This window comes from Callospermophilus lateralis, chromosome 2 (assembly GCF_048772815.1).
Source record: "Callospermophilus lateralis isolate mCalLat2 chromosome 2, mCalLat2.hap1, whole genome shotgun sequence".
Classification (NCBI taxonomy): domain Eukaryota; kingdom Metazoa; phylum Chordata; class Mammalia; order Rodentia; family Sciuridae; genus Callospermophilus; species Callospermophilus lateralis.
In genome coordinates, this window is record NC_135306.1 from 189810522 (window position 1) to 189835845 (window position 25324).

The 25324-nt window shown below is 45.5% G+C and overlaps 1 protein-coding gene across 1 annotated transcript in view; it reads left to right on the forward strand.

Annotated features, from left to right (window-relative positions):
* The first annotated feature begins 291 nt into the window (after nt 1-291).
* The window catches only part of Ext2 (exostosin glycosyltransferase 2), a 143260-nt gene continuing 118227 nt past the window's right edge, over nt 292-25324 (forward strand). The window contains exons 1-5 of the mRNA XM_076847075.1: nt 292-460; nt 9193-9758; nt 10873-10962; nt 15892-16008; nt 25092-25287. Of these exons, the coding sequence (XP_076703190.1) occupies nt 9223-9758; nt 10873-10962; nt 15892-16008; nt 25092-25287 (939 nt within the window). The 5' untranslated portion in view covers nt 292-460; nt 9193-9222. The remainder of the gene's footprint in view (nt 461-9192; nt 9759-10872; nt 10963-15891; nt 16009-25091; nt 25288-25324) is intronic.

The window sequence follows — 25324 nt, forward strand, 5'->3', positions numbered from 1 at the left end:
GATAAATATTGAGAATAGTGTCCAGGATATTTGATATTTGCAGGATAGTTTCCTCCAGGAAATTTTGCACACTCCACAGCACTGATTATACTCAAAGATTATCATCTTTGACGGTTTTTACAGATGGAGTGTGGTGTCTACTTCTTTGTGTGTGCATCTTCTCCAGCTGAGAACCAGGCTCAGAGACCTTGGAGCCTGTTGGGAAGAAGCCCCGGCGGTGCCCTGACTCCTCCTGTCCAGCAGAGGGCGCGGCCCGGCCGCTCCCGCATGCGCAGTGAGCGGTGTGTCAGACGCCGGGGAGCCTAGCAGCCGGCGCGGTCTTCCCAGCTGGCTCGCGCAGACCTGGCCCTGGCGGCGGCCCCCACCTCCCCGCCTTCGGACCCGGGCGGCCGTGGCCCGCGCCCAGCGGCATGAGCCGGTGACCGAGCGCGAGGTCGAGCGGAAGGCAGCCGTGGCTGAGGTGAGCGCGGCGCGCAGGGGCCTGGCCCCGGGGTGGACGCGCGGGCAGCCAAGGCCCGGGGAAGGCCACCCCGAAACGACTTCCCTCAGTGGAGACGCTAGGATTTTGGCACCCGCTTCCGGGCTGCGCCTATGCCGCTGGCCTCCCCACCGGTCCCCCTCGCGCACTGCCCCCGCCCGCCCTCTCTTTGCTCCCGCACCCCTCCGGCTCCTGGCTCCCGGCTGCCGCCCCTCCCATGCCGAGGCCTTGCGCCCCTGGGTGCGCCCAGCGCACTGCTGCGGCTCCTGGGCAGGGCTTGCACCCCGCGGAGGGTGGCCAAGGGCGTGCTGGCCCAGGGCGTCGCCTGGAGGCTCAGAGGCCTTTGGGGCTTTGTACCGGTGGTGGGAGCAGATCTCGGAATAGTGTGGAGACTCCCCCAGTAGTTGCTTGGGGAAGCGCTCCTCCAGGAGGGTCCTGTGCTTGTTTGCCCAGAGATAGAAATATATCTAACTTTTCTTGTGAGTTAATTGTCCTAAATACTTCAGCTGGCCTGGGTTTATATGTTTCAGAGCTCAAAGTCTATTCATGGTGATAAAATATATGATTCCATTTCTATCACTCTGCCCTTTCCCAGACGTAAGCCTCCTGGTTGCGTGTGCGGGTGTGAATGGACAGTGGGCTCTAGAGCTAGACGCCTGCTGTGTTTGGAATTCTAACTTTGACATTTTCTAGTTTTGTCATATTGGACAAGTACTTGCCTTTATGTACTTTCTCCATCTGTAAAATAAGGGCAGTATTAGTTTGTCACCCAGCAGTGTTATGAAGATTAAGTAAATTAACACTAATAAAGTGCTTGAAACAGACCCTGGCATGTAGTAAGTGCTCAGTATAGTTACTGGTTATTTAGTGGTATTGATTGTATTAATTACATTATCATTTCCACAATTAAAAGGCACAGTTTTTTTAAATTGGAAACCATTTTTAGAGGCAGTTAGCCATAGTGTAATTGTAAAGAATCATCAGGCAAGGCAATGAATTGTGGATTTTCCTGCTTTTGCTCATATTTGGTTCCTTTGTTTTTTGGAGCAGATTGATTAATTTCTAGTGTGGCAGTGGTCCTGGAAGGCTGTTTGGGCTTCTCTAAAAAGGTTAAAAAGACAAGAAATTGCGATTGAAAACGTTGGTCTCAGCTGGGTGTGGTGGTACATGCATATAATCCCAGCAACTCAGGAAGTTTGCAAGTTCAAGTTCGAGGCCTTGCACCCCTCAGCAATTTAGTGAGGCCCTAAGCAATTTAATGAGACCCTGTCTCAAAAATAAAAAAGGCTGGGGTGGGGGAGGAGGGGATGTGAATCAGTGGTAAAGTGCCCCTGGGTTAAATACCTGGTACCAAAAATAAAATTAAATAAAAATAAAAATGGATAAAAGGATTGAATATGATCTGAAGCACAGAAGAAATGCTATTCAGGCAAATTTTTGGAATAAATAATTCCAGGAACAGAAAATGCATCTCATCTTGACAGTAGCTTGGGGTTAAAAGACTTTTCCAGTGACTCATTGCCCAGAAGATTCAGCTATCCAGAAGATTCCAGTGTTTTGCAGGGATGCATTTGATGTTTTTAAAGGAGGGTGAAGTTTGCAGAGCTTTGAGATTCCTTTTTTGATCCAGATTGCCGTTATATGGAACAAACATTCATTTGCAAAAGTTTCCTTTCTTTCTGTCCCCTTCTGGGCCTGTGACTTCTTGCTGGTTCTGAGCGTCCTCTTGGAATGGAAAGATGACAACTCATTTCCTTGGTGATGGTTTTAGAGATATCCATCTTCCTGTACTTCAGCATGTAAAAACTCCTGTGAAAGTTGGTTCTGTATGTTATAGAGGTGCAGCTGGGATGCCCCGAGTCAGGAACATCAGTGGTGCAATCTAGGCAGGAAGTTTTACATAAGGGAGGCAGTTCAGCACAAGTTTGTGAGGGCAGGTGCAGGGATCAGGGATGTTCTTTGGATGTGTTTATGTGTGGTGGGTAGGGGGAGAGGAGGTGTTTAAGGGTGGGTACAGAAAATTCAGAGTCTGTGAAATAGCTAGCCTTTTTCTCCCTTTTGGAAATTTTTTCCAATTCAGCAAAGACAAAAATTAGAAGCCCTCACCATGTAATAACTCGAACCTGTGTGCCAATGGAACTGAGGAGGAGAGATTTGTTCATGTGTTCTGGACTTGGTATTAGCTGGGGGATACTGAGCAAGACTCACTGCAAGAAAACCACAACCAGTAAAGGAGACAGACTTGCAAGTATGTAACTAAGATAACACTGGAAGTGCTGTAATGGAATATGCAGAAGGTAGGTGGCTTCTCAGAGATGGTCTCCAGCTCCCCGGCTTTCATGTCTCACCCCCCATTTCTTTTATCACAAATGCTTATTCTGCCCCAGGTGTTTGCCATAGCCTAAGCTTTTATTCTTCAGAGGCTGATGCAGACTCTTGAGCATTTGCTTAACTGTGAAGGATACTCAGGAGCCGGGAGGAGTGTGCATCTAAGGCTGGGCTTTGGTGGGGAATGCCCTGGCTTCCAGTGCATCTGAGGTATGTTCTGCTTGAATCTGCAGGGGTTCCTAGGTAGGCTCAGCTCTGTTTGCCTGGCTCAGTATGGTGACCAGCTCAGTCGGGTATCTTGAAGGCTTTCTGTTCTTCCCTGATACTCCTCCTTATTCCCTCACTCTGGCTGTCTGAATCCACCTACGTGGGCAAGCCATTCAGGTCCAAGATGTTTTTCTTAGTTTGGCAGACCACAGACTAAGGCAGTGGCTCCAGAAAGCAGGCCCTGAGAAGAGTACTCTGAAACTGAACCCTTCACCCTCAGGTGGCAGCAAGGACCCCTTTATCAGTGCAGTGAGAGGCTGGCAACCCCTGGTGCTCTCTAGTATCACAACTGTAAGACTCTCAGGATGGAAGTTGGGAGGAGATCCAGGTAGGAGGCAAAGCAGCGGCCAACACGGTACTCTAGCACTGAGGGTGTGTGGCCAGCAGTGGTTGTGAGGATGGAGGGGTTGGCTGGCTCCTGTTGGATCCATTAGAAGCCTTGGGTTAAGAGAATGCTGGGCTCAAGTCAGCCAGATGTCAACCCCGTGCAGCGTAAAAGACAGGAGTCTCTGCAGCCCTCTCTCCTGCAGCTGGAGGACAGACTGAGGTCAGGCCCAGAACTGAATCGTGATTGTGGCAGAACTGCAAAGGAGGCTGAAGGCGCAGCTCTCACTGGTCACCTCTCCTACAGCAGGGCCTGTGAGAGGGGAGAAGCACCAGGATGGAGAGACTGGGTGGAGGTGCTGAGAACGGTGAACTCCTGCTCTGCCTTAGACCCGGGGCCAGCAGAGCTCCTGCCCTTCGTGGCAGAGGAGAGCAGCCTCTCCTAGCTTGGCAAGGGCAGAGCCCTCACTGAGGTATCCGCTTCAGGACCAATGCTTGTCCTCCTCAAGATCTCCCTCCCTCTGATCTCAAATGACCCTAACAGGTAGGCCTGTAGGCCCTGGCTGGCCCTGGCTAATGTGGACCAGTAGGTACCTGGGGAATGTGTGGAGCAAATCTTCTACAAGTGGGGGGAGGAGAGAGAGTCTGTTACCATGGGAGTGTTGTCTCATGATCAGGGTTTAAGGACCTAGCAGGACAACTGCTTGAGGCCTGCATAAGACAGTGATGTGTACTAGTGGTTCCCACCTGGCGCGGTTTTGCCTCCTCTGGGAGGTTTGGCGGTGCCGTAATGGGCAGCAAGGCTGGACTCACAGCCTGGCAGGCTGTCTTGATCCATTGTGCTGCTAAGAGAGCATGGTGCTCCTGAGGGCAGTGTAGGTGAGCAGCCAGTTAGGGTATTGCCTGATTGTTTAGCCTGGCAAGGGCTGGCAAGTAGAAGCTGAGATAGAAAGATCACCATCCCTCACCTGGTGTTCTGACGTGAGCCAGAGCTCAGACCCATGTCCCAGGGACTAAGGGGGAGGCTAGGTCTCTCTGAAAAAGGACCTTGTAACATCCCTGCCAAGTGTAGACCAGCACCCCCACCCTTCTGCAAGGGAACTGCAGCTCTTTAACAGGACAACTGTAGAGGGGGGAAAGGATAATGTCCAGACCTTTAGAGGGCTGTGCAGTACAGAGTCGGAGCTGATCCTAGGACCAGACAACCCCTAGCAAGAGTGGATGGGAGCTGCAGGTAAACGCTGTAGCTTCCCAGCCTCCTAAGGGCCAGCATGGAGTCCATGTGGTCGTCAGAAGGCCCTTAGCTACCTCTACCCACAGCAGTAACCAGCTACTGGCTTTCCCTTGCTCCCCATCTCTCTCCTTGTTTCCTCATTCTGGCTTTCAGAGATCACTTTCCAAGCAAATAACGACTTGCATGCCTTACCCTGGCTTTGTCTCTTTCTCTGCTGAACTTGAATTTGAGAACCTTCTGCCTCCATCTCCTGAGAAGTGCAGACTATAGGCGTGCACCACAGGCACCACTGTAGCCAGCTTTATTTTTTGAAAAAGCGTTTAAATAATAATAATAATAATTATCATTATTATTTTGGGTTTGTTGTGATGTATCTTTTTTATAGTTCATAAAAACTAGTAAAACTTGTGTGTGGATAGTTTTTTTTTTTTTTTTTTTTTTTTTTTTTTTTGGGTACTGGGGATTAAACTCATGAGCACTCAACCACTGAACCACGTCCCCAGCCCTATTTTGTATTTTATTTAGAGGCAGGGTCTCGCTGAGTTGCTTAGGTCCTTGCTAAGTTGCTGAGGTTGGCTTTGAACTTGCAATCTTCCTGCCTCAGCCTCCCAAGCTGCTGGGAATTTTTTTTTTTTCCTTTTTGGTGTTTTATTTCACCAAATGACTTATTTGTGCTAAATGAATGGAAATACTTTCCTCTATTCTTCTATACTTACTTTCTTTTCCTCTAAGCAATAGTATTTTGTGGCCATTTTGCTAAGAAAGTCCTATAATGTCCCTTTCAAATAGTATTTTCTAATAGTATTTTGCACTTTTAAGATACTTATTCAGGCTCTTAGGAGAGCACAAAGAATGGAAAGGGAAACCACATTGGTTCTCTTACAATCCCATTGCCTCCTACAGCAGACATCAAAGAGCACATCAGCCATGGAAACCACTGGTGGGCTGGACACTTATGGGCTCATGTTAGAGGGGCCAGCTTCCGGAGATCAATATTAAGGATAAAGGAAAGAATCACATCTTATAGGAAAGAATTATCCATCCCATGTATGTGGAGAAGATACAGCCGTCTGATTGGTTACTTTAGGCTACCCGGTTTACAAGAGACGTGGGTGTGGATTTAGATTGAAAATAGCTTATAAAAAGCGTATCTGTAGAAAGCTCTATTAAAGGATAGGATAATATCCATACCTGTTGAGGCTGTTGAGTTAGGGTCTGAGCTGATACTAGTACCAGGCAACCCCTAGCCAAGAGTGAATAGGAGTTGTAGGTAAATGCCCTAACTACGTCTGGGGACACACACACACACACCTGCTCTGTGTGTGGTAGACACTGATTCATCCAACTTCCCACTCTACACTGAAAGTTAGATTTTCAAAGGCCTGAGTTTTAGTGCTAAATTCTTGGTACATTTAGTAAACAACATTATAATTGGAGGTAGGTTCATGGAAATACAAAAAAGACATCCCTTTTTGTTTTATAAACCTAAAAACCAGGAAAATGAAACTCTGAGACTAACCAAAAGTTTCACACTTTTGCTGTATTACTGAGTACATACAGCGAATGCTCCAGCAGGGAATGAGTGTGCAGTAGATTCAAGGAGAACACTGATGGACGGTCATGGGGTTAGTGTGGTGAGCCACAACAGTGGCTGTGCTTCAGCCAATATTTATAACAGGAGCTGGGAGTACTAGACAACCTGTCAGATCCACATATGCCAGGGAAGCAAGCCTTTGGAATTGAATAGATTGGCTTTGATGGACATGTCCCAGCTTGAAATTCAGACAAAGCATGTACATAAGGATCCTTTTACTGTTCCCTTAATCCAGTTTCACTATATGTAAAAATAGCATTTTTCAAACTGGGTGCTACAACTGATCTTATATGTTAGGGCCCAGATTTATTAAAAAAAAAAAAAAGCAATAGTATAGCAGAATAGGAAAGTAGAGGATTCATTGCATGTGTTTCCTGTGTGCTAGGGTTAAATGCCATTTTATGAAACTCATTATAATACACACATGTCTGTGTTGGGTGACAATATTCAATGTACTTCATGCTCCAGGTTTTAGGTAAAAAAAAAAAAAAGATTGAAAACTACCGTGTTGTTTAATATTAGGAAAGGTTTCAGACATGATTGCACAAAATAAGCACCTGAGGAGCTTGCTGAGTGACTGATTCTATGACCTGATTTTAGACTATTAAGAACAAGCTCCAGTTGTGGGCCAAGGAATCTGCTTTAACATACTCCCTGTGATTCTCACCCTTGGGATGTTTGGGAGCCACTGATTGGTGTGTGAGTGGCCCTTGTGAGCTCCTTGGGAATTTTTGCATGAGGGCCAGTAGAGATCATCTCCTGGCATGCATTTGTCCCCACCTCTCAGAGCTTTCTCTAGGAGGGACACACAGAGTTGCAGGGAAGTCATATCATAGGGTAGGCCTGGAGGTGGTGGGGCCTAGGGACAGACTGGGAGTGTCCTGCTGGTTGTTAGAATGACAGATGTGAAATAACTCTATGCTCATATTTCTATTATAGAATAAGTTAGCAAGTCGGGTGTAGTGGTGCATGCTTGTAACCCCAATGACCGCGGGAGGCTCAGATAGGAGGATCGCAAGTTTAAGGCCCGCTCAGCAATTTAGTGAGGACCTAAGCAACTTTTGTTACTCTGACTCAAAATGAAAAATAAAAGGGACTAGGGGTGTAGCTCAGTGGTTAAGCATCTTTGGGTTCAATTCCCAGTACCCCCACTCCCGCCACTAATCAGCATATGTTGAATGGCTATTGCTTTTCCCCCAATTATGAGAATTGTTAAGCTTAAAATTCATGAACACATGTACACTAGCCCATGTCAAGCTAATTCCTTGATATGTTCCAAATCATGGTCTCAAGAGAGATCAAGTTGAAATCATTCATGACTTTCCAGCGCCTTTTACTCAAAAAGCTAACGATGATTACTGTCATCAAGACTGGGCTGTCCTTAGCCAGGGGCCATGAAGCACTAGTGCTGTGTGGGCTGTGCAGGGAGAGCTCCATTTGTCCTGAGCAAAGTGAGAGTCTGAGCTTCTCAGTGACTTCCTTTTACAGTCAGCTGTCTCACAGATCAGTGAGTGGAGTGGGACCCTTGTGTAGACTGGGCTTTGACACGCGGAATGCCAAAGTGGCTTGTCAAAGTCAGTGGTAAGTCAATGACATGATGTAGTCACTCTGTAGGCTCTGCTCTCCACACAGCATCTAGGCGTCACAGCATCTAGGGAGTGGGCTTGGTGAGGAGCTTGGGTTGTGGTCTGCAGGGAGCTCCACATTTTCAGCTGAGGATGAAACGTCTTTCTTTATGTCTCAGCCCACGATGCTTGTTGGCTGTTCTGGTATTTACCTACTGCTGTGTAGGAAACCACTCCAAAACTTAGTGACTTAAAACAACTGCCACCAGCTCATGTCCCCTGCTTCCGCAGTCAACACAGAGCTCCCCAGTGGTGGCTACTCTGCTCTGCAGGATTGCCGCAGTCTGGCTGGGCACAAAATCACGAGCCACTCACAGCTTTGTAGATTCAAACAGTTCTTTATTCCCGAACTCACACCGGCACTCTACACACGTTCTCTGGAAATCCACGTTCTGGGGGAAAATCCCAAATACTCTCTGAATCCCGGGAAAACTCAACTCCTGGGGGAACTACAGGAGCAGGCACACCTGAGGCAGCAGGATACGCCCTATTCCCAGCAGTGTACACCTTAAATCTGGAACCGCCCTAAACCCAAGGAGAGCCCTAAACCCTGATCCGCCCTAAACCCGGATCCGCCCTGGTCCTTGAGCAAGGTCACCTTACATGCAATGTCACTGCAAAATGTCCAAGGCAAGTCCATTTCCACGAGTCCTTCCTCTAAGCAACATGGGGTATGCTGGCAAGGAAATTGTCATACCTACTTGGCTAATGGCTCTCAGCACAGGATTTCAGCTGGATTCACCTGAGGGCACTTGGGAGCTCAGCTTCCTCCTAGGCTTCCTCCTAGCATGACTGCTGGAAGAGCTTAAGGGGCCAAAAGCAGAGGCGTGGGGTCTCTGAAGGCCTGGGCTCAAGTCTCAAGTGTCACTTCTATCACCTTGTTATGCTCAGAGAAAATCATAATTAGCCCAGTTTCTGCGGGGAGGGGTCTAGGTTCTACCTTTTGATTGCAAAAGTGTCACACACATTTGTGCACCAGAGGAGTGTTCACCTGTGCCTTTGGAGAGGGGTCCACTGCACTTTTTCCCTCTCTCCTCCCTCTTCCTCTCCCTCCCAGGATCTTCCCTGGCCTGCTTGTTCATTTAGTCCTTCTTCCATCTAAATATGCCCACTCTAACCTTCATTATCAAACATCAACATATATTTTGTTTAAAGACTAAAGATCTTCTCTGATACCCTTTGTGCTTTTCCAGTGCTTCCAAATGGTGTTTTCACATCTGTGTAGGAAACCACCCCAAAACTTAGTGACATAAAACTATGTTACAGTTTTTTCCTCTTAAACAAGGACGTCATTTGCCACACTAAGTGCTTGATTTTTCTTGTTTCTCTCCCTGGTGACCAGGAGTGTGAGGAAGAGGCTGTCTGTGTCATTATGTGTGCGTCGGTCAAGTACAATATCCGGGGTCCTGCCCTCATCCCAAGAATGAAGACCAAGCACCGAATCTACTACATCACCCTCTTCTCCATTGTCCTCCTGGGCCTCATTGCCACGGGCATGTTTCAGTTCTGGCCCCACTCCATCGAGTCCTCAAATGACTGGAGCGTGGAGAAGCGTAGTGTGCGTGATGTGCCAGTGGTCAGGCTGCCAGCCGAGAGTCCCATCCCTGAGCGAGGGGACCTCAGTTGCAGAATGCATACATGTTTCGATGTCTACCGCTGTGGCTTCAACCCAAAGAACAAAATCAAGGTGTATATCTACTCTCTGAAGAAGTACGTGGACGACCTTGGTGTCCCGGTCAGCAACACCATCTCCCGAGAGTATAATGAACTGCTCACGGCCATCTCAGACAGTGACTACTACACTGATGACATCAACCGGGCCTGCCTGTTTGTGCCCTCCATTGACGTGCTCAACCAGAACACACTCCGCATCAAGGAGACAGCGCAGGCACTGGCCCAGCTCTCCAGGTACCACGCTTAGAGGGCCAATGCCTGGGATAGGAGTGCTTCTCCTTCCGAGCTGGCCTCCCTGTGCTGTCTTCTCTAGGAGCGGGCAGTAAGCAGTGGGCAGTGGGCCGGTGGCGGGAGGGTGAGGCAGTCCTCATCTCCAGGGCCGCTGCCATTGTTCCCAGCTTCGTAGAGTTTGCAAACCAAGGACGGTTCTTCTTCCCATGCTTTTCCTTAAAAAATGTAAATACACTGCCCCCTGCCTGTCCCAAGAACTGACAGAGCACACATTTATGTTAAGTAGTCTGAAAATACAGATAAGCAAAAGAAGAATGTAAGATTAATTCTATAATTCTGCCTCTAAGAGGTAGTCATAATCAATATTTTGATGTTACTTTTCAGTCATTGTTTTGTATAAAAAATATACACGTGCATGTACATCTTTAATTTTTTTTGTCAAGATCCTCACACAAGACATGTTTTTGTTTGCTTTATTTCCCTTAATATATCTAGTAAACATATTTCCAAATAATTTCATGTTCTTGTATTATATAATTTTAAATATTGCATGATACTCCCTCTTATTTTTTTATTTTGTTGGTATCAAGGATTGAACTCAGGGGCACTTAACCACTGAGCTACATCCCCATCCTTTTTAAATATTTTATTTTGAGACAGTGTCTTGCTGGGTTGCTTAGGGCCTTGCAAAGTTGCTGAGGCTGGTTTTGAACTTGAGATCCTCTTGTTTCAGCCTCCCAGACCACTGGGATTACAGGCGTGCACCACCGTGCCTAGCTTACTTGTGCTAAGTGTAGATTTCCACAAATGACAACGCCAGCCTCTGACAAGTCGAGAACACAGCTGGCCTCAGGCTGTTCTCAGGCGCTTTAAATTTTAACAAAATGGTGCACATTTTTAGTTTTTAGTTTTTCATTGGGAGAAATGGTTCTTAAGTGGACACACGTGAAGTACACGTCCACCTGTTTTTCCTTCCACGGATTCAGACTAGTGCCTTACGCACTGTTGGGACTTGTGGGAATCTGCTTTGCTCACTTGGGACATGCTGGCTCTCTGGTGGCTGCCTGTTTCTTCAGGATTGTCATGGAATTCTCTTCCACATTTCATTTCTAAACAGGTGGGATCGAGGTACAAATCACCTGTTGTTCAACATGCTGCCTGGAGGTCCCCCAGATTATAACACGGCCCTGGATGTCCCCAGAGACAGGTAGGCATGTTTGGGGCTGTCCCAGAGATGGGTTTCAAATGCAAGATCCTTTTATTCCTGTAAGATTGTGTTCCTGAGCCTGCTGGGACATTCTTTGTAATCAAAATTGTTTATTAAACTAGAAATTTGTCCTATGCACTTTTCTCCTCAAGACATAGAGGATGCTGGGGACAGCCAGTTAGAGCTCATGTCTGAGCATAGCCTCTAAAAAGCTGTCTGTTCTTAGTTTGGGTCATGCTTTCTGATTGGAGCACCTCAACTCCCAAGGCAGGTTGAGGACTGAATGCGTCAGATCTCCCTGAATTTGGCAAATGCTCCCTCCCAGTCTGGTGGGCGAGGAGGGCGTGGATGAATAAAGTGATGCTTGAGGTATGTGATGTGGGGTGATGTGGGGTCTCTGTCAGTAGATTTCTTCCCCTCTTTCCTTCCCTCCCTGCATTTATTTTCCTCTTTCTCCCCCACCACCTTCTTGCTCCCTTCTTTTCTTCCTTTCTGGTAAAACTCCCCAAACAGGCAGATGTCATGACTTAAGATTGTGACTTTGATCTCACTCATGATATTTGCCTGCCCTCTCATGTGCTGACTGAATCACTTTGACCCGAGGCTCTTAGAAGGCTCCAGAAGGTGCTGCGTACACCTTCTTCAGGGCTTTGAGGAGAGCAGCAAGCCTGGACCCCAGACGAGTGCGCTGGGCAGTGTTTGAGGTATAGATTGTTGAAGTTCACTGTCTTGTTGGGCTGATGTTGAGCAAGGCTGGGAATAGCCTGAGCCAGCCTTGTTCTTGGCTTGACAGAGGCTGACCTTGTCATTTGTGGAAATCTACATTTAGCACTACTTTGCCTCAGAAGATTGTTTTCTCTAAGTGAGTTTTTCAAGTCAGCTTTGAGTTTCTATCTGGAAATATAGATATCACTGGAAGAGGCCTTGCCCCAGACTCCTCCTTCACTTTGGTGTAGAAACCATTTTGGACGGCAGAGGGCAGTGTAGTCACACACAGGGCCTCCTGGTGGGCTCTGCCCAGTGAGATGCGCTGGCTCCTTAGTGGATTTGGTTGTCCTGGGAAAGGGAGATAGATTCTTCTGAGGACAGAGAAGGGAAGGGAAAGAGCTGTGGGGAGTGCAGTGTCTTCCCTTCCTCCTCTGGCTTTCTTTCCTGAAGGTAAATTTCTATGTGGGACATTTCACATTTTGGTGTGCATCTGCATGGGAGGTGGATTTTATTTTTATGAAGTGCACATGTTAAATGGGGTTTCATTTCTCTGTGGAGAGTGTCAAGTAGACAGGAGAAGTTTGTATTCCTGCTAGTACTAAGGTGTCAGGGAGAGGGAAGGTCATGTTCTTTTCTCTCTGTGTGATTATGAGTGATTGTAGTGTAGCCAGCGACACGTCAGCATGGGGCCTGCTGTGCCCTGCAGTGGGGTATTTCATTCTGAAACTGGGGTGGCATCTGTGGGGCGAGGAATAGTAGATTTGTTTGTTAATTTTTCTTATCCTTTGTCTTTGCTCCTGGACTCAGAGGAGGCAAAAGCCATGAGTGTAGAATGGTTTTATCAGGGGCTGCATGTCAGTTGTTCATAAATTAGATGACAGAGTAGATTGCTTTAAGATATCCTAAAGTCTACTGTGGTGGTATGACTTCTTAAAAGTCATTTTACTCAGGGAAATACAAGGACCGGGACTGAAGGGAAATATGTACTCAGCAAATATGTCTTTTGTGCTCTTTTTAAAAAAATATTTATTTATTTGTTCTTATCAGTTTTACATGACAGCAGAATGCTCTTAGATTCACAATAGTCTCAAAAAAAAAAAAAAAAAACCCAAAACAAACTTGGAATCAATTTAACAAAAGAGGTGAAAGACCTCTACAAGGAAAACTACAGAACACTAAAGAAAGAAATTGAAAAGACCTTAGAAGATGGAAAGCTCTCCCATGCCCTTGGAAAGGCAGAATAAATATTGTCAGCATGGCCATACTGCCCAAAGCACTATTCAGATTCAATGCAATACCAATTAAAATCCCAATGTCACTCCTTACAGAAATAGAAAAAGCAATCATGAAATTCATTTGGAAAAATAAAAGACCCAGAATAGCCAGAGCAATCCTTAGCAAGAAGAGTGAAGCAGGAGGCATCACAATACCAGATCGTTTGTGCTTCTTAAATCTGTTTCTATTTCTCTTTTGATCTTTGAAAATCAGACACATGATACAAGTATACTTTCTCTGCACCAGAGTAGAGTGGTGTGCAGTGTATAAAGAGTAAAATGTTTTCACTTTTGGAAGATACTCATTGTTAAATGTTGTGTATTTTTCTAGTCTTTTTCTATTAGACACAAATACATGCATACCCATTTTAACTTAGGTGGGACCTCCACTGATGTTAGTTTGGCTGAATACATTCTGTAATAGTGCTACTCCTTGGGTTTTTATTATCCTTTCTTTGCAGTATCTCTTACAAGTGTCTGTACTCTCATGTGGGTATATATGTATTTATTTGAACTTGTTCTGAAAACTTTCAAACCTGTACAAGAGAAGAGAGTAGGTCAGTGGACCCCACAGCCCACTGTCAGCCCCACCAGCTCTGTTGGAGGCCAGTTGCATCTGTGCTCTGCCCCCTCCTCCAGGGTATCCCAGTCAAATCCCAGACATTTCATCATTACCTCTGCAGATGTTTCCATATTAATCTATGTACGATGTGGGCTTTTAAAAAAACAACTAAAATATGATTATTTTTCCTATTATTAACAGTACTTCACTATCATCAAGTAAACACCAAATAACTAGCCATTGTTCAAATTCATTTGTCTCATGATATTTTTTTATAGTTTGACTCAGTAAATAAATAAGAATGACCAAGGTTAGCCTTTGTGTTGCAAAACTGAAGCTTTGTATTTGAGCGGTTTGTGAGTCTGATTATGTGTGTGGCTTGAAGGCCAGCAGAGGATGACCCTGCAAGCTTGCTTTGTTGAGGTGAGGTGGACTCTCTGTAGCAGGAGAACTATGAGGAGTTTGTGCCAGACTGCAGCTGGCCAGATGAGAGATGGAGGCTGTGGGAGAAAGGCTCAGTGACAGAGGAGATGTCCTAGAGTGGGGAGCCCTGGAAAGTGCGAAGACTCTTGGACTGACAGAGTGCTCGGCCTGCCATGAGCCTGATCATCACACTAAGACTTTTTTAACCACAAGTCTTCTATTCGATCTCTTGTAGCTTTAGGCTGATCCAAGGCTTTTGAACTGATTTCTGATTTGGGAATCCATAATGGGAAAACAGAAAGTGCTGCTCAGAATTCTAAGTCAATGTAAAACATGTGTTCTGTAAAGCAAGGGTGCTTACAATGTTTTCTCCATTATAACACCATGGAGAGCTCGGCGGAGGAGACTGTGACTTAGATCTCAGGCTTGTCAGTAGCAAGACTGGGCGAGGCGAGTTGACTAACTGCAGGCGGGCTTTCTGAGATCACAGAGATCACATGTGTGTGATCTGTGACAAAAGGCATGCTTCAGACTGAATGCTGTCCTGCTGCCACTTCATGACGCCTGCCTTATTCCCCCAGAACAGAGTAACAAGTTGGTGGTCGAGGGACGGAGTAATAGAGCTTCCTCCCTACATGCACTCACAGCCAATTCGCCCACACCCTGCCTTACCTGGGCCACCTGGTGCCTGTCTCTCGGAGCCCTGTCTGCTTCTCTGCACAGAGGCCATGGCCACGTGGAGTCTGCTTGCCATCATGGCCATGGAACCCACCCAAGTTCATGTTGGATGGATTCGAGGCTGCATGCTAATCAGGAAAAATCAGACCGTATGTTGGTACTCAGGGTAGTCATTACAGTTTAGAGAGTAGACTGGCAGCTGGAGAAGTTTTTATCCTGCACATTACCTCACTCACCAGTTCTTGGTTTCATAAAGCTTAAACAAACACAGTGGGATTTCTAGGGGTGGTTTGAAAATCTTTGAATTTAAACTGGTCATGTTAGAAGGGAATGTAGGTTGTCATCAGGGCAGGGCAGGGATTGGTAGCAATCAATATTGCAAAAAATGTGGTTTCTCGGTTCAGACATTTTGGCTTAGACGCTGTAGTATGTGCAACTGGCAAAACTGCCCCAGAAAGTGATTTCGATGAGTTTGGGGCCCCTGGGACAGAATAACAATAAAAGTTGGTGTGATATACACCTGTTTCCTTTCTCTGATGAAGTGTCATTGTACTACTTGCTGGTTTCAATTAAAAAAATGTGGTCACTGTTTTCTAATTAAGGAGAATAATAGCTAGTGCAGGCCAACTGCAGGAGAAGCACTGAAGGCCTGATTCTGGATTCTGCTTCCTGAACAGGGAATTGGGTTAATAAGACTGAGTGGCTGGAAGGGACAATGTGAGCTGGCAGAGGCTACATGATTGGCATGTGGCTCTGAAATGACAGAGGAAAGTGCTATGCAGGCCAAGGCTGAGGAGAGGCTGGGGTATATGTGATATGAGTCGTGAGACTTTCCAGCCACCTCTGCTTTCCTTGCCATTTTCTCCCACGATTCCAGGCAGAGGGGTGGGAAATGTCCCAGCTAGTCTTCCTGAGCAGACCTGTTGCTGTAAATGTGTTTAAGAATAAAGTAGGACTTTGGGGAGGGAGAGGGGAGTAGAACCTGAATGAGGTGGCAGAGGGGTTATTCATAGTGTCCCCTGGGGTATGATGTATTTTAAAAAATGGAAAGTAAGAAAGAGTTTTGGGCCTGGGGGAAAGTTGGTGATTCAGGAATAGGATGCAGCTGGAGTCCAGGAGATGCGACATGAGTGTGGAACATTGAGCACAGTGTCTTAGAGAGCTGTGCCTCTGTCACGTCAGCTGCTGTTGAACATTAAGACTCAGTCATTGTTGTCCCTGTCACAGAGCTTATCGAATGAAGGCCTTATTTCTTTCTCATTGTTCGATGAACCTTGCTTTCAGGGCATTGTTGGCTGGCGGTGGCTTTTCTACGTGGACTTACCGGCAAGGCTATGATGTCAGCATTCCTGTCTATAGTCCCTTGTCAGCTGAGGTGGATCTTCCAGAGAAAGGACCAGGGTAAGTGCCTCCTGTGCACATCCAGTGTGCCGTCACAGAGTCTGGGGGACACTGCAGCTTAGCCTGGGGGTTTCCCAGCAATCGCGGCATTGCTTTGAGGTCACAGTCTTGAGTGTGCCCTCGGCCCCAGCCACCCCAAGATTGTCCATCCTTGGTCTTTCACTATCTCGGTCAACTCCCGGGCTGTCTTCCAGGCTTCCCAAACCAGGACTCTGCCACATCCCTAACTCCTTCCTTCCCTTTACTGATCCAAAATAACAACATGTCCTTTGACTTTGTATCCAAAACATGCCTCAGAGCTCTCTATCCCTCCTCCCCTCTGCCCACAGCAGGCTGCTGTCACCGCCCTGTGGGCTCCTGAATGGACCCTGTTTGGCATCCCTGACTCCAGCTTGCTGCGCTGCGGCCTGGTCCTTGGCCCCACACTCCTGGAAGGACAGGGCCACCTCCCTGGCGTGTCTGTCAGGGTTCTCTACCATCTGACCACTCCTTCTCGAGCCTTTTCTCTGAGAACATTTTTTTCCTTTTATGTTCTTAGTATGGGCTTTGCTCTCCCAAGTTTTTCTGGGCTGCAAGTACACTCAATTGCCTGGAAATCTTTTTCCTCATCAGTCTGGTGTCCTGCTCGTGCTTTAGGTTTCACCTCGAAACCACTGGTCACGGGCCAGGTGGGTGCACTCTGTTCACCTGGATGGCTCCTCTGCATTACGCTCCCATGGCAACCAGCCCTTCTCGAAGGTGCTTGGTGTGCTCTGGCATCTGACTTGCTCAAAACCTGTCTTCTCAAGACTTTGGATTGTGTCCGTGCAGTGGAACAGAGGCTGGGCCTGTGTTTCAGCTGCTGCAGTGTGTCTGGCACGTATAGCTGGCTCATACTTAATATGTGGAATCAGTGGAAGGGTCCACAGCAGGGATGTGGCGGGCCTTTGTCTAACTTTTTAGCTGTAGTCTCTTTAAATGTTGTGTTATTGGGCTGCAGTTGTGGCTCAGCAGTAGTAGAGCACTTGCCTGCAGATGTGAGGCCCTGGGTTCGATCCTCAGCACCACATAAAAATAAATAATAAAAAAAAATGTTGTGTTATTGCATCATGAGAACTCCGTGAGCTTTAAACAATGCGAATGAAAACTCCTTTTTAAGTGCCAACATACAAAGGTGACTGAAATTACAAACCTGAAGATATCATACCAGGTGAGATTTAAAAACCCATTCACAGAAGCTGAGTGTGATGGCACACACCTGTAATCCCAGCTGTCTGAGAGGCTGAGGCAGAAGGATCATAAGTCGGAGGTCAGCCTAGTCAATTTACCAAGACCCTATCTCAGAATAAAATAAAAATGGCAGCTGGGGGGAGGTAGAGCTTAATGGTAGGGCATGTTGGGATCAATCCCCAGTACTGCAAAAAACAAACACAAAACTCATGCTTGGTGGTAGAAATGGGTCTTAAGGGAATAGTTTGCTTGGAAAGCATTAGAACCATCCTCTGAGCATCCCAGGTTTCCCCTTATCAACCTTCATGGGTTGAGAAGTACAAGAAAGCTTCTCGGGATAGAAAGTAGCTCTCCTCCATGTGTGTTTTACTGGGGGACCTGGAACCAAAGTCTAAAACTTAGGGGGGGCAAATGTTGTTATTTAGTTAGTGCACAAATCCCAGATCAGCTGGAGACATTTTTTCCTTGTCCTTCAGCAAGTACAAAGAGAGACTGAGTTGTTCATGAACTTGTCTTAGATCATCTTCCTGAATTTTTTTTTTCCTTGAAATAGACTCCTACAGTTGATGTAATTTGTTTTTATTATTTTTGAATTGAGGTTAATTTGTATAGTATAAATTCATTGTTTTAAAATTATAATTCAGTGGTTTTTAATATACATACAAAGTTGTGCAACTGTTAGTACTACTATTTAATTTAAGAACATTTTCATTACTCCAGAAATAAAATAAAATAAAATCCATACCTGCTTGTAGTCACTTCTAATCCCTGCCCCAGGAATAACCATTCTTCTCTTCTGTCTCTGTGTGTCTGACTACCCTGGATATTTTCTTTAGATGTGTACAATATCACATGCAATATTGTCTTTTCTTATCACAAAGTTTTCAGGGTTTATCCATATTGTAACATGGAATCAGCATGTCATTTCTTTTTTGGCAGAATAGTATTTCATCATTTAGACACATATACCACATTTTCTTTATCATTTGATGTATCATTTTGTATTAGTTTATGGAAATTGGAGTTATTTTCACTTTTTAGCTATTATGAGTAATGTTGCTATGAACATTTATATATGGGTTTTTAGGTAAACCTGTTTTCAGTTCTGTCAGATATTTACTTAGGAGTGGAATTGCTGGGCTTTGTGGTAACTCAACATTTTAACTTTTTGAGGAACTGCCGGACCATTTCCCATGGTGGCTGTACCATTTTACATCCAGTTGACAGTGTATAAAGGTTCCAGTTTTCCACACCTGTGCCAACACTTGTTATTGTCTGCATTGATTCTAGCCATCCTACTGGATATGAAGTAGTACCTCATTGCGGTTTTGATTTGCATTTCCCTAATGATTAATAATGTCAAGCACCTTTTCATGTGCTTATTGGATATTTATATAACTGCTTTGGAGAAATATCTATTCAGATTATTTGCCGTATATATCTCCTAATATATATGTATTGGTGGTACTGGGGATTGAACCCAGAGCCTCATGTGGGCTAAGCTGCATTCATATTCTACCACTAAGCTGCATCCAGCTTCAGTTGCCAATTTTAAAATTCAGTAGTCATCTTATAGAGCTCTGAGAGTTTTATATATTCTAGACACTAGACCTTTATTGAATCTGTGATTTGCAAATATTTTCTCCCATTCTGTAGGTTGCTTTTCACTTTGTTGATAGTGTCCTTTGAGGCACAAAAGTTCTTACTTTGATGGAGTCCCACTTATTTATTTCTCCTTTTGCTGCTCATACTTTTAGTGTAATATTAATGTTTAGGAAACTTGCCTGATCCAGGGTTGTAAAAATTTACACTTATATTTTCTTCTAAGAATTTTAATTTTTCAGCTTCTACATTTATGGTTGTGATTTCTTTCAAGTTAATTTTTGTATGTGGTATGAGGTAGGAGTCTGACTCCATTATTTTGCTTGTAAATAATCTTGTCATCTTAGCATCACTTGTTGAAAGGAGTATTTTCTTATTGAATGGTCTTGGTATTCTTGTTGACAGTCAACTGTATGTAGATATATGCTTTATTTCTGGATTCTTGGTCTATATGTCAATTCTAATGCCACTACCACACTGGCTTGATTACTGTAGCTTTGTATTTAGTTTTGAAATAGGTAAATGTGAGTCCTAAACTTTTTTTACTTTTTAAAGGTTTTTCTGGTCAAGGTCTCTTGCTTTTTAATTATTTTTGTTATACTGTAACTTGAATAAGAACAAACAAAAAATAATCTAAACTCCTTGTGCTTATACATCTATAAAACTAAGACAAAGTTACAAATTAAATATTAACATATTTACAAAACTTATAGCATTCACATTAACACAATTTAATGCAATAGATGAGTTTTTCTTTGAAATGAAGTTGCGTCTTTTAAGGTGAATATGGCATTGGCAGTGGTCTCATGGGGGTTAGCAAGCCTGTGTCTTTGTATGCCGAGTGTCAGTGTACCTTTTACTGCATGCTTTCTATTTGAACCCCTAGGAAGCTTACCTTTATATAACTTATTGTTATATATTGTGACATCATTTATCTTCATCTGATATGTGATATGTGATTCATATTTTTCACAACATTTAATTTTGAACATTTTTGTGTGAACATAATGGTTACCCATCACCTAGATCCTACTAAAATTTGCATTTTGCTATAATTGCTTTGTATGATTTACATTTTAAGTTTTTCCCTCTTCTCATTGGCTCATTAAATACAACAGTTTCTCTGTTGCTATAACTGAGTACCATACACAGAGTAGTTTATAAAGAATAAAACTTTATATGACTTATTGTTTTGATGGTTGGGAAATTCATCATTGGACTGCTGCATCTGGTCAGGTTCTTCTTGCTCATGGGGACTGTTGAGTCCCAGGGTAGCGCAGGGCACTGCGTGGCAATACAGAACATCCCTGCTCAGGCCTCTTCTCCTCTACTTCTCAGGAAGCCACAGCCCCGTTGGATTAGGGCCCCACCCTGATGACCTCAGGAACCTAGTTACCCTCCAGAGGGTAACTCATCTCCAAATACCCTCCAGAGGGTAACTCATCTCCAAATACCATGGTCAAATCAAGTTCCCATGTTCTTAACTCCACAGTAGGGATTAAATTTCAACATGAGTTTTGGTAGAAATATTTAAACCATCATTAAATGTGAGCAAAAATATGCCTATTCTAAATTTTTGATTGCCATCAAAATGAAAATACTAAGATAATTCTTATGGGGAATTTATAGATTTGTAGACTAGAGAAACTGATACAGTTCAGTACTCTGTTTTGAAGCTTAATTTCTGTACGTTGAGAAAGGGTGGTCTGCATGGGCAGCCGGGGCCCTCTGTAGCTTTGTAGTTAGTTTTGAAAAAGGTAAATGTGAGTCCTAAAACTTTTTTACTTTTTTAAGATTTTCCTGGTCAAGGTCTCTTGCAAGTTTCTGACTTGTGCCAGGGATCTTAATTTGGCATGTTTTTATAGCACGAATATGAACAACTATTGTAAATAGAAAAGTTACTCCTCTGACTGATGCTTCTGTGAGCATTTACTAAATTAGTTATGTGATTAAACAAAAAAAAAATTACCCTTTTTCCCTTTTTTTCCTGGAGTTCTGGAAATTATTTAATTCAGTTCATGGCGAAGCTTTATGGAAGGCCTATTTGAACCAACTCTTGGGCTCAACAAGGTGAAGGAAGTTAGCTTGTTCCCCAGGGGACATTTGGCAGTGTATAGACAGTTTTGATTGTCACCACTGAGGAGCGTGTATGCCAAGGGACCCTGAGGCCCCCGTTTCCATGACTTGTTAGGGGACCTGGCAACTCGGTGCATAGCTCTGCTGGTGGCGTGGGTGCTCTCTGCTGCAGGGGTGAAACTCAGACCCCCAGCAGGAAGCAGGTGGTCAGCACGAACCATCTGCTTTGCACGGTTTGCTCGTCGAGAGCCTCTCACCAGTTCAGAGGATGATGGGGACCTTCCCCGAATCCAGGTTCCCAGAAGCAGGTCAAGGTGCCAGTCTTAGAAGCAAGTCTTTCAAAGGACAGAAACTAGACTTGTGACATTGGCTCTTTTGCACAGCCCCCCATCCCCCCAGAGCAAGTGAGTGCCAGCGTTGGTGTGGTACGGCTGAGAAACCCCAGAGAGGCAGTGGGCATGAGGATCGGTCTGTTGGGGGCTCGGCTGCCTCTGGCCTGCCTTAGGTACAGCTTTCTTGAGACCGCTTATTCTGTTTGCTGCTGTAATCCAGCTCTGTTCTATTGGTTTAGAACTCTTAATTCCCTCCAGATTTAATCCAGGGAAGAAAACGCTGAGAAGATTTAGTCAAAACAAAAAGGAGAACAGACCACTTGGAGCAATAAAGATCATTTTCAAATAATTAATGTCAGAGACTTAAACTGTTATATTGGTGGTATTTTCCTAGTAATTTGAACTCTAGTTTATATGTATAGATATACTGAATTTAAGATCTTTAACTAGATCACTGAAGGTTTCAGTTAGTGTGTAAAGTTCTGTGGTTCAGTCGCTGGGTAAGGAACCCAGTGCAGTGTCAGTGGTGGGCTGTGTGTGTGTGTGTGGGGGGGCTCATGGGCACCACCCTCCACTGTGGCCCAGGGCTGGGTCTCAGCAGCCTGGCTGGGCTCTGCTCTCTGGCCTGTGTCCAGTCTGGCAGCAGAGGCACTGCTTTCATAGAGAACCCCTGTCTCCCAAACAAAGGACAACCACAGAGGTAAAGACACATCTTCTAGGAACCTGGGCCAGGGCAGGGTGGCTTTGCTGCCCTACGTGAGAGTTGCTTTCTGAGGGAATTCCCACACCTCCTGAGGCTTCAGGAGGGGTGAGGGGAGGGAGGGCTGTTTTTGTTTTTATTTTAAATCTCTCCCAGTAGTTTTTCAATGGGAAGCCAAGGATTGTTGCTATTGATAGCTTCTTCTCACAGCTGTGTTGGCCCCAGCTGGAATTCTTGTCATTTTCCTGCTAAAAGGAACTAAATTGGGAGTTTACCTCCATTACTATTGAGGGCAACTTCAAGTTCTCAGCATGATTTTACTTAAATTTAGATATCAGGCTGCTGGGAGGAAACATGAAAGGCGTAGCTAGTAATTTTAGTCTTTGAAAGAAAAACAAATCCACCTTTAAATTTCATTTGCTTAAAACCAAAATGAGCATACCCCCTCAAGCTGCCTGTCGGGTCAGGGAGGGCCAGCAGGCGGGCAGCAGGGGAACACGGTCAGCCTCTTGTTCACATTTGTACGTCCATGTGGGAGACAGAGCCCGGTGGAGTGGGGATCCCGTGCTCCTGGTAACAGCGTCTGGAATGGAACTTTGTTTCTTAACAGTGAAATCTAACTCTGCGTCTGTCTCCTCAAGAGTTGCTTTGGGCAGTGCACATGGACATCTCTGTGTTCCGGAATCTGTGTAGATGGATCTTTGTGTCTGTGCATCTGAAAGTCGTGCATTCGTGTCGGCACCGCCAGTTCTGTCCAGCACTGCAAGGCCTTTTGGTCTTCTCTGTTTGCATATTGGTTGTTCCCTTCTCCGGCTCCCGTCATCCTCAGTTTATGGGGACTGATGGACCTTTCCGTGTCTTTCCATGTTTGTACATAATCAGGCGTTGCTGCCACCGCTCCACGTTGCACAAGTCTTCCTCACCTGCCCAGACTCTCCTGTGCTGCACTTCACTGCTGTCCCCCCACCCCGGTCCACCTTCCTCATGCTTCTCAGTTCTAGCTCTGGAGTGATGCTACCATTGCTGTCATCCTTCTGCCACCTGGGCACTTTTGCAGCCTGCCCAGGCTTTGGCACTGTCTGGGCTGCCCACCTGCCCTCCTAACCACATCCCTCACTGGGTGGCCACCACAGCTACCCCATTGCCAGTCCCCAGTGCAGAAGGCCTGCTCTCCCTTCTTGGGCTCTGATGCCCTGTGCCAGGCCATGCACTGGTCTCCAGTAAGTAGAAGCTCCCGCCTCACTCTGGCTTCAACATTCCAGGTGCGCTGTCTGCTTCACCATCCCTGCCATGCAGAAAAGGGACCAGTCTGTACAACTAACACAAGCTTTCTCCCTGATGAGCCTTCCAGAGCTTTCTTCTCTCCACCTTATCCTCCATCCTTTGGATCTCAGCCCACCTAGGACAGCTCTGTCAAGTACAACTTTCTGCGAAGAAAGATGGCCTGCATTTGTGTTTTCAGTTCGCCACCAGCCACACATGGCTGTCGAGCACTGGAAATACAGCTAGAGTGCCTGAGGAACTGGATTTTAAATTTTATTTTATTTTCATTAAGCCTAAGTGGCTGCCTATAGCTGATTTCTCCTAGACAGTGAAGTTCTAGCAAATCTGCTGTCCCTGTTCTGTCCTAACTGTAATGTGGGAAATGCCCTTTTGCTCTTAGTTCAGCTGAACAAAGAAATTGTCAAAAGAGAGAGTCTGGGGGGTCACAGAGCTGGCTGTGGAGGATGCCGTGCCCCTCTCTGGGCTTATTTAGTGGCTCTGCCTGGTCGGCAGGTGTTCACCTTCCTTACCTATTACTTGGTGCCCCCTGCCCTGGAGCTTCATGCTCTAGGAAGGAAACTGACCTCCTCACCTGGAGAGGGTCTCTTCTTTGGCTGTGGGTTTCTATGGTAAGGCTCTCCTCAGCTGGAGGCTCCAAATAAATATAAGAAATTAAGGGGAGAAAAGCAAGCAAGCAAAATGGAGATGAGTTCACAACCCGCAGGCTTTTGGTTCTTCCTGAAGCATGGTGTCATCCCGGCTTGCCTGATGGTGCTGCCCATGACACGCAGAGCCCTGGTGTTTCTCTGGGCCTGAGCCGTTTGGACTAGATGTAAGCGATGCTGCTTGCGGGTCCCGCGGTGTTTCATTTCTTCTTGGACCTGCTGTATATGTGTCTTCTCTTTGGTGGTGATTTCTGGTAGTTCCCCTTCATGCCCCGGACTTTGGCACTGTCTGGGCTGCCCACCTACCTTCCAGGAAGTAATTACTTTCCATCTTCTCCCCCAAATCTTTCCCTTGACTTCAGACTTACTAACTTACTTTGTGTTCACTGTTATTTATTTATTTGAGGTTCAGTCCTACCTTTTGCCCAGGCTGGCTTTGAGCTCCTGGTTTCAAGTGATCTTCCTGACTCAGCCTCCTGACTAGCTGGAACAACAGTTGTGTGCCACTGAGCCTGGCTTTTATGTTCATATTTTTGTCTCTTATGGAGATCTACATAGCATTAGACTCTTAGAAATCCTTTTTGCCCTCCATTTTCTTTTAGGCATCGTTGGACACCCATGCTTTGGGAATATAGATTTTTCTGCTTCTAATTTTCAGCTTCCATTACTGTCCTTGTGGCCTTAACATTGGGGATTATTTCCTTGGAGCCTCTGCCTGGTGTAGGGATGCCCTTCCACTGTGCTGCCCATAGAGTAGAATCCCCCGCCTCCCTGTTTGAAGAATGCAGCCAACTCTCAGTTTCTTTTCAGAGTCGAGAGTCAGATTTAACTAATGATAACATTTTGACGTTCTTTCCAAATAACCGGTCAGTCAGCTTCTGTGTCTCTGCACACAAATGTATTCATAGCGTGGGTTCCAGGCATGTACTCATAGAGTGCTGTCTAGGCTTGGCATATAATGAGCACTTCCTTACAGCACTGAGAACTTTCCCAAGTAAAACTTTTATGATTACATATTGTTTCAGAATGTGAACAAATAATACCTTATCTTCTTCCAGTATGTAATATTTTAAATATTCAGTAATGCCACAGAGTATAATTTCCAAAAGACAAAAATCAGTGAATATCAAGACTGGTAAGCCAGCACTTGTTGCTGTGAGTTGAATATCAAAGTTTGTTTAACCTTGACTGACATACCAACTGCAGGTTTCCAGTCACCTTCTCTTCTCTTTGTAGTCCTCGGCGATACTTCCTCCTGTCCTCTCAGATGGCTGTCCATCCCGAGTACAGAGAGGACCTAGACGCTCTGCAGGCCAAACATGGAGGGTCGGTGTTGGTGCTGGATAAGTGCAGCAACCTTTCAGAGGGCGCCCTTTCTGTCCGCAAGCGCTGCCACAAGCACCAGGTCTTCGATTACCCGCAGGTGCTGCAGGTGAGTGTCGTTCATGACCTCTGTTGGGCTCAGGAGA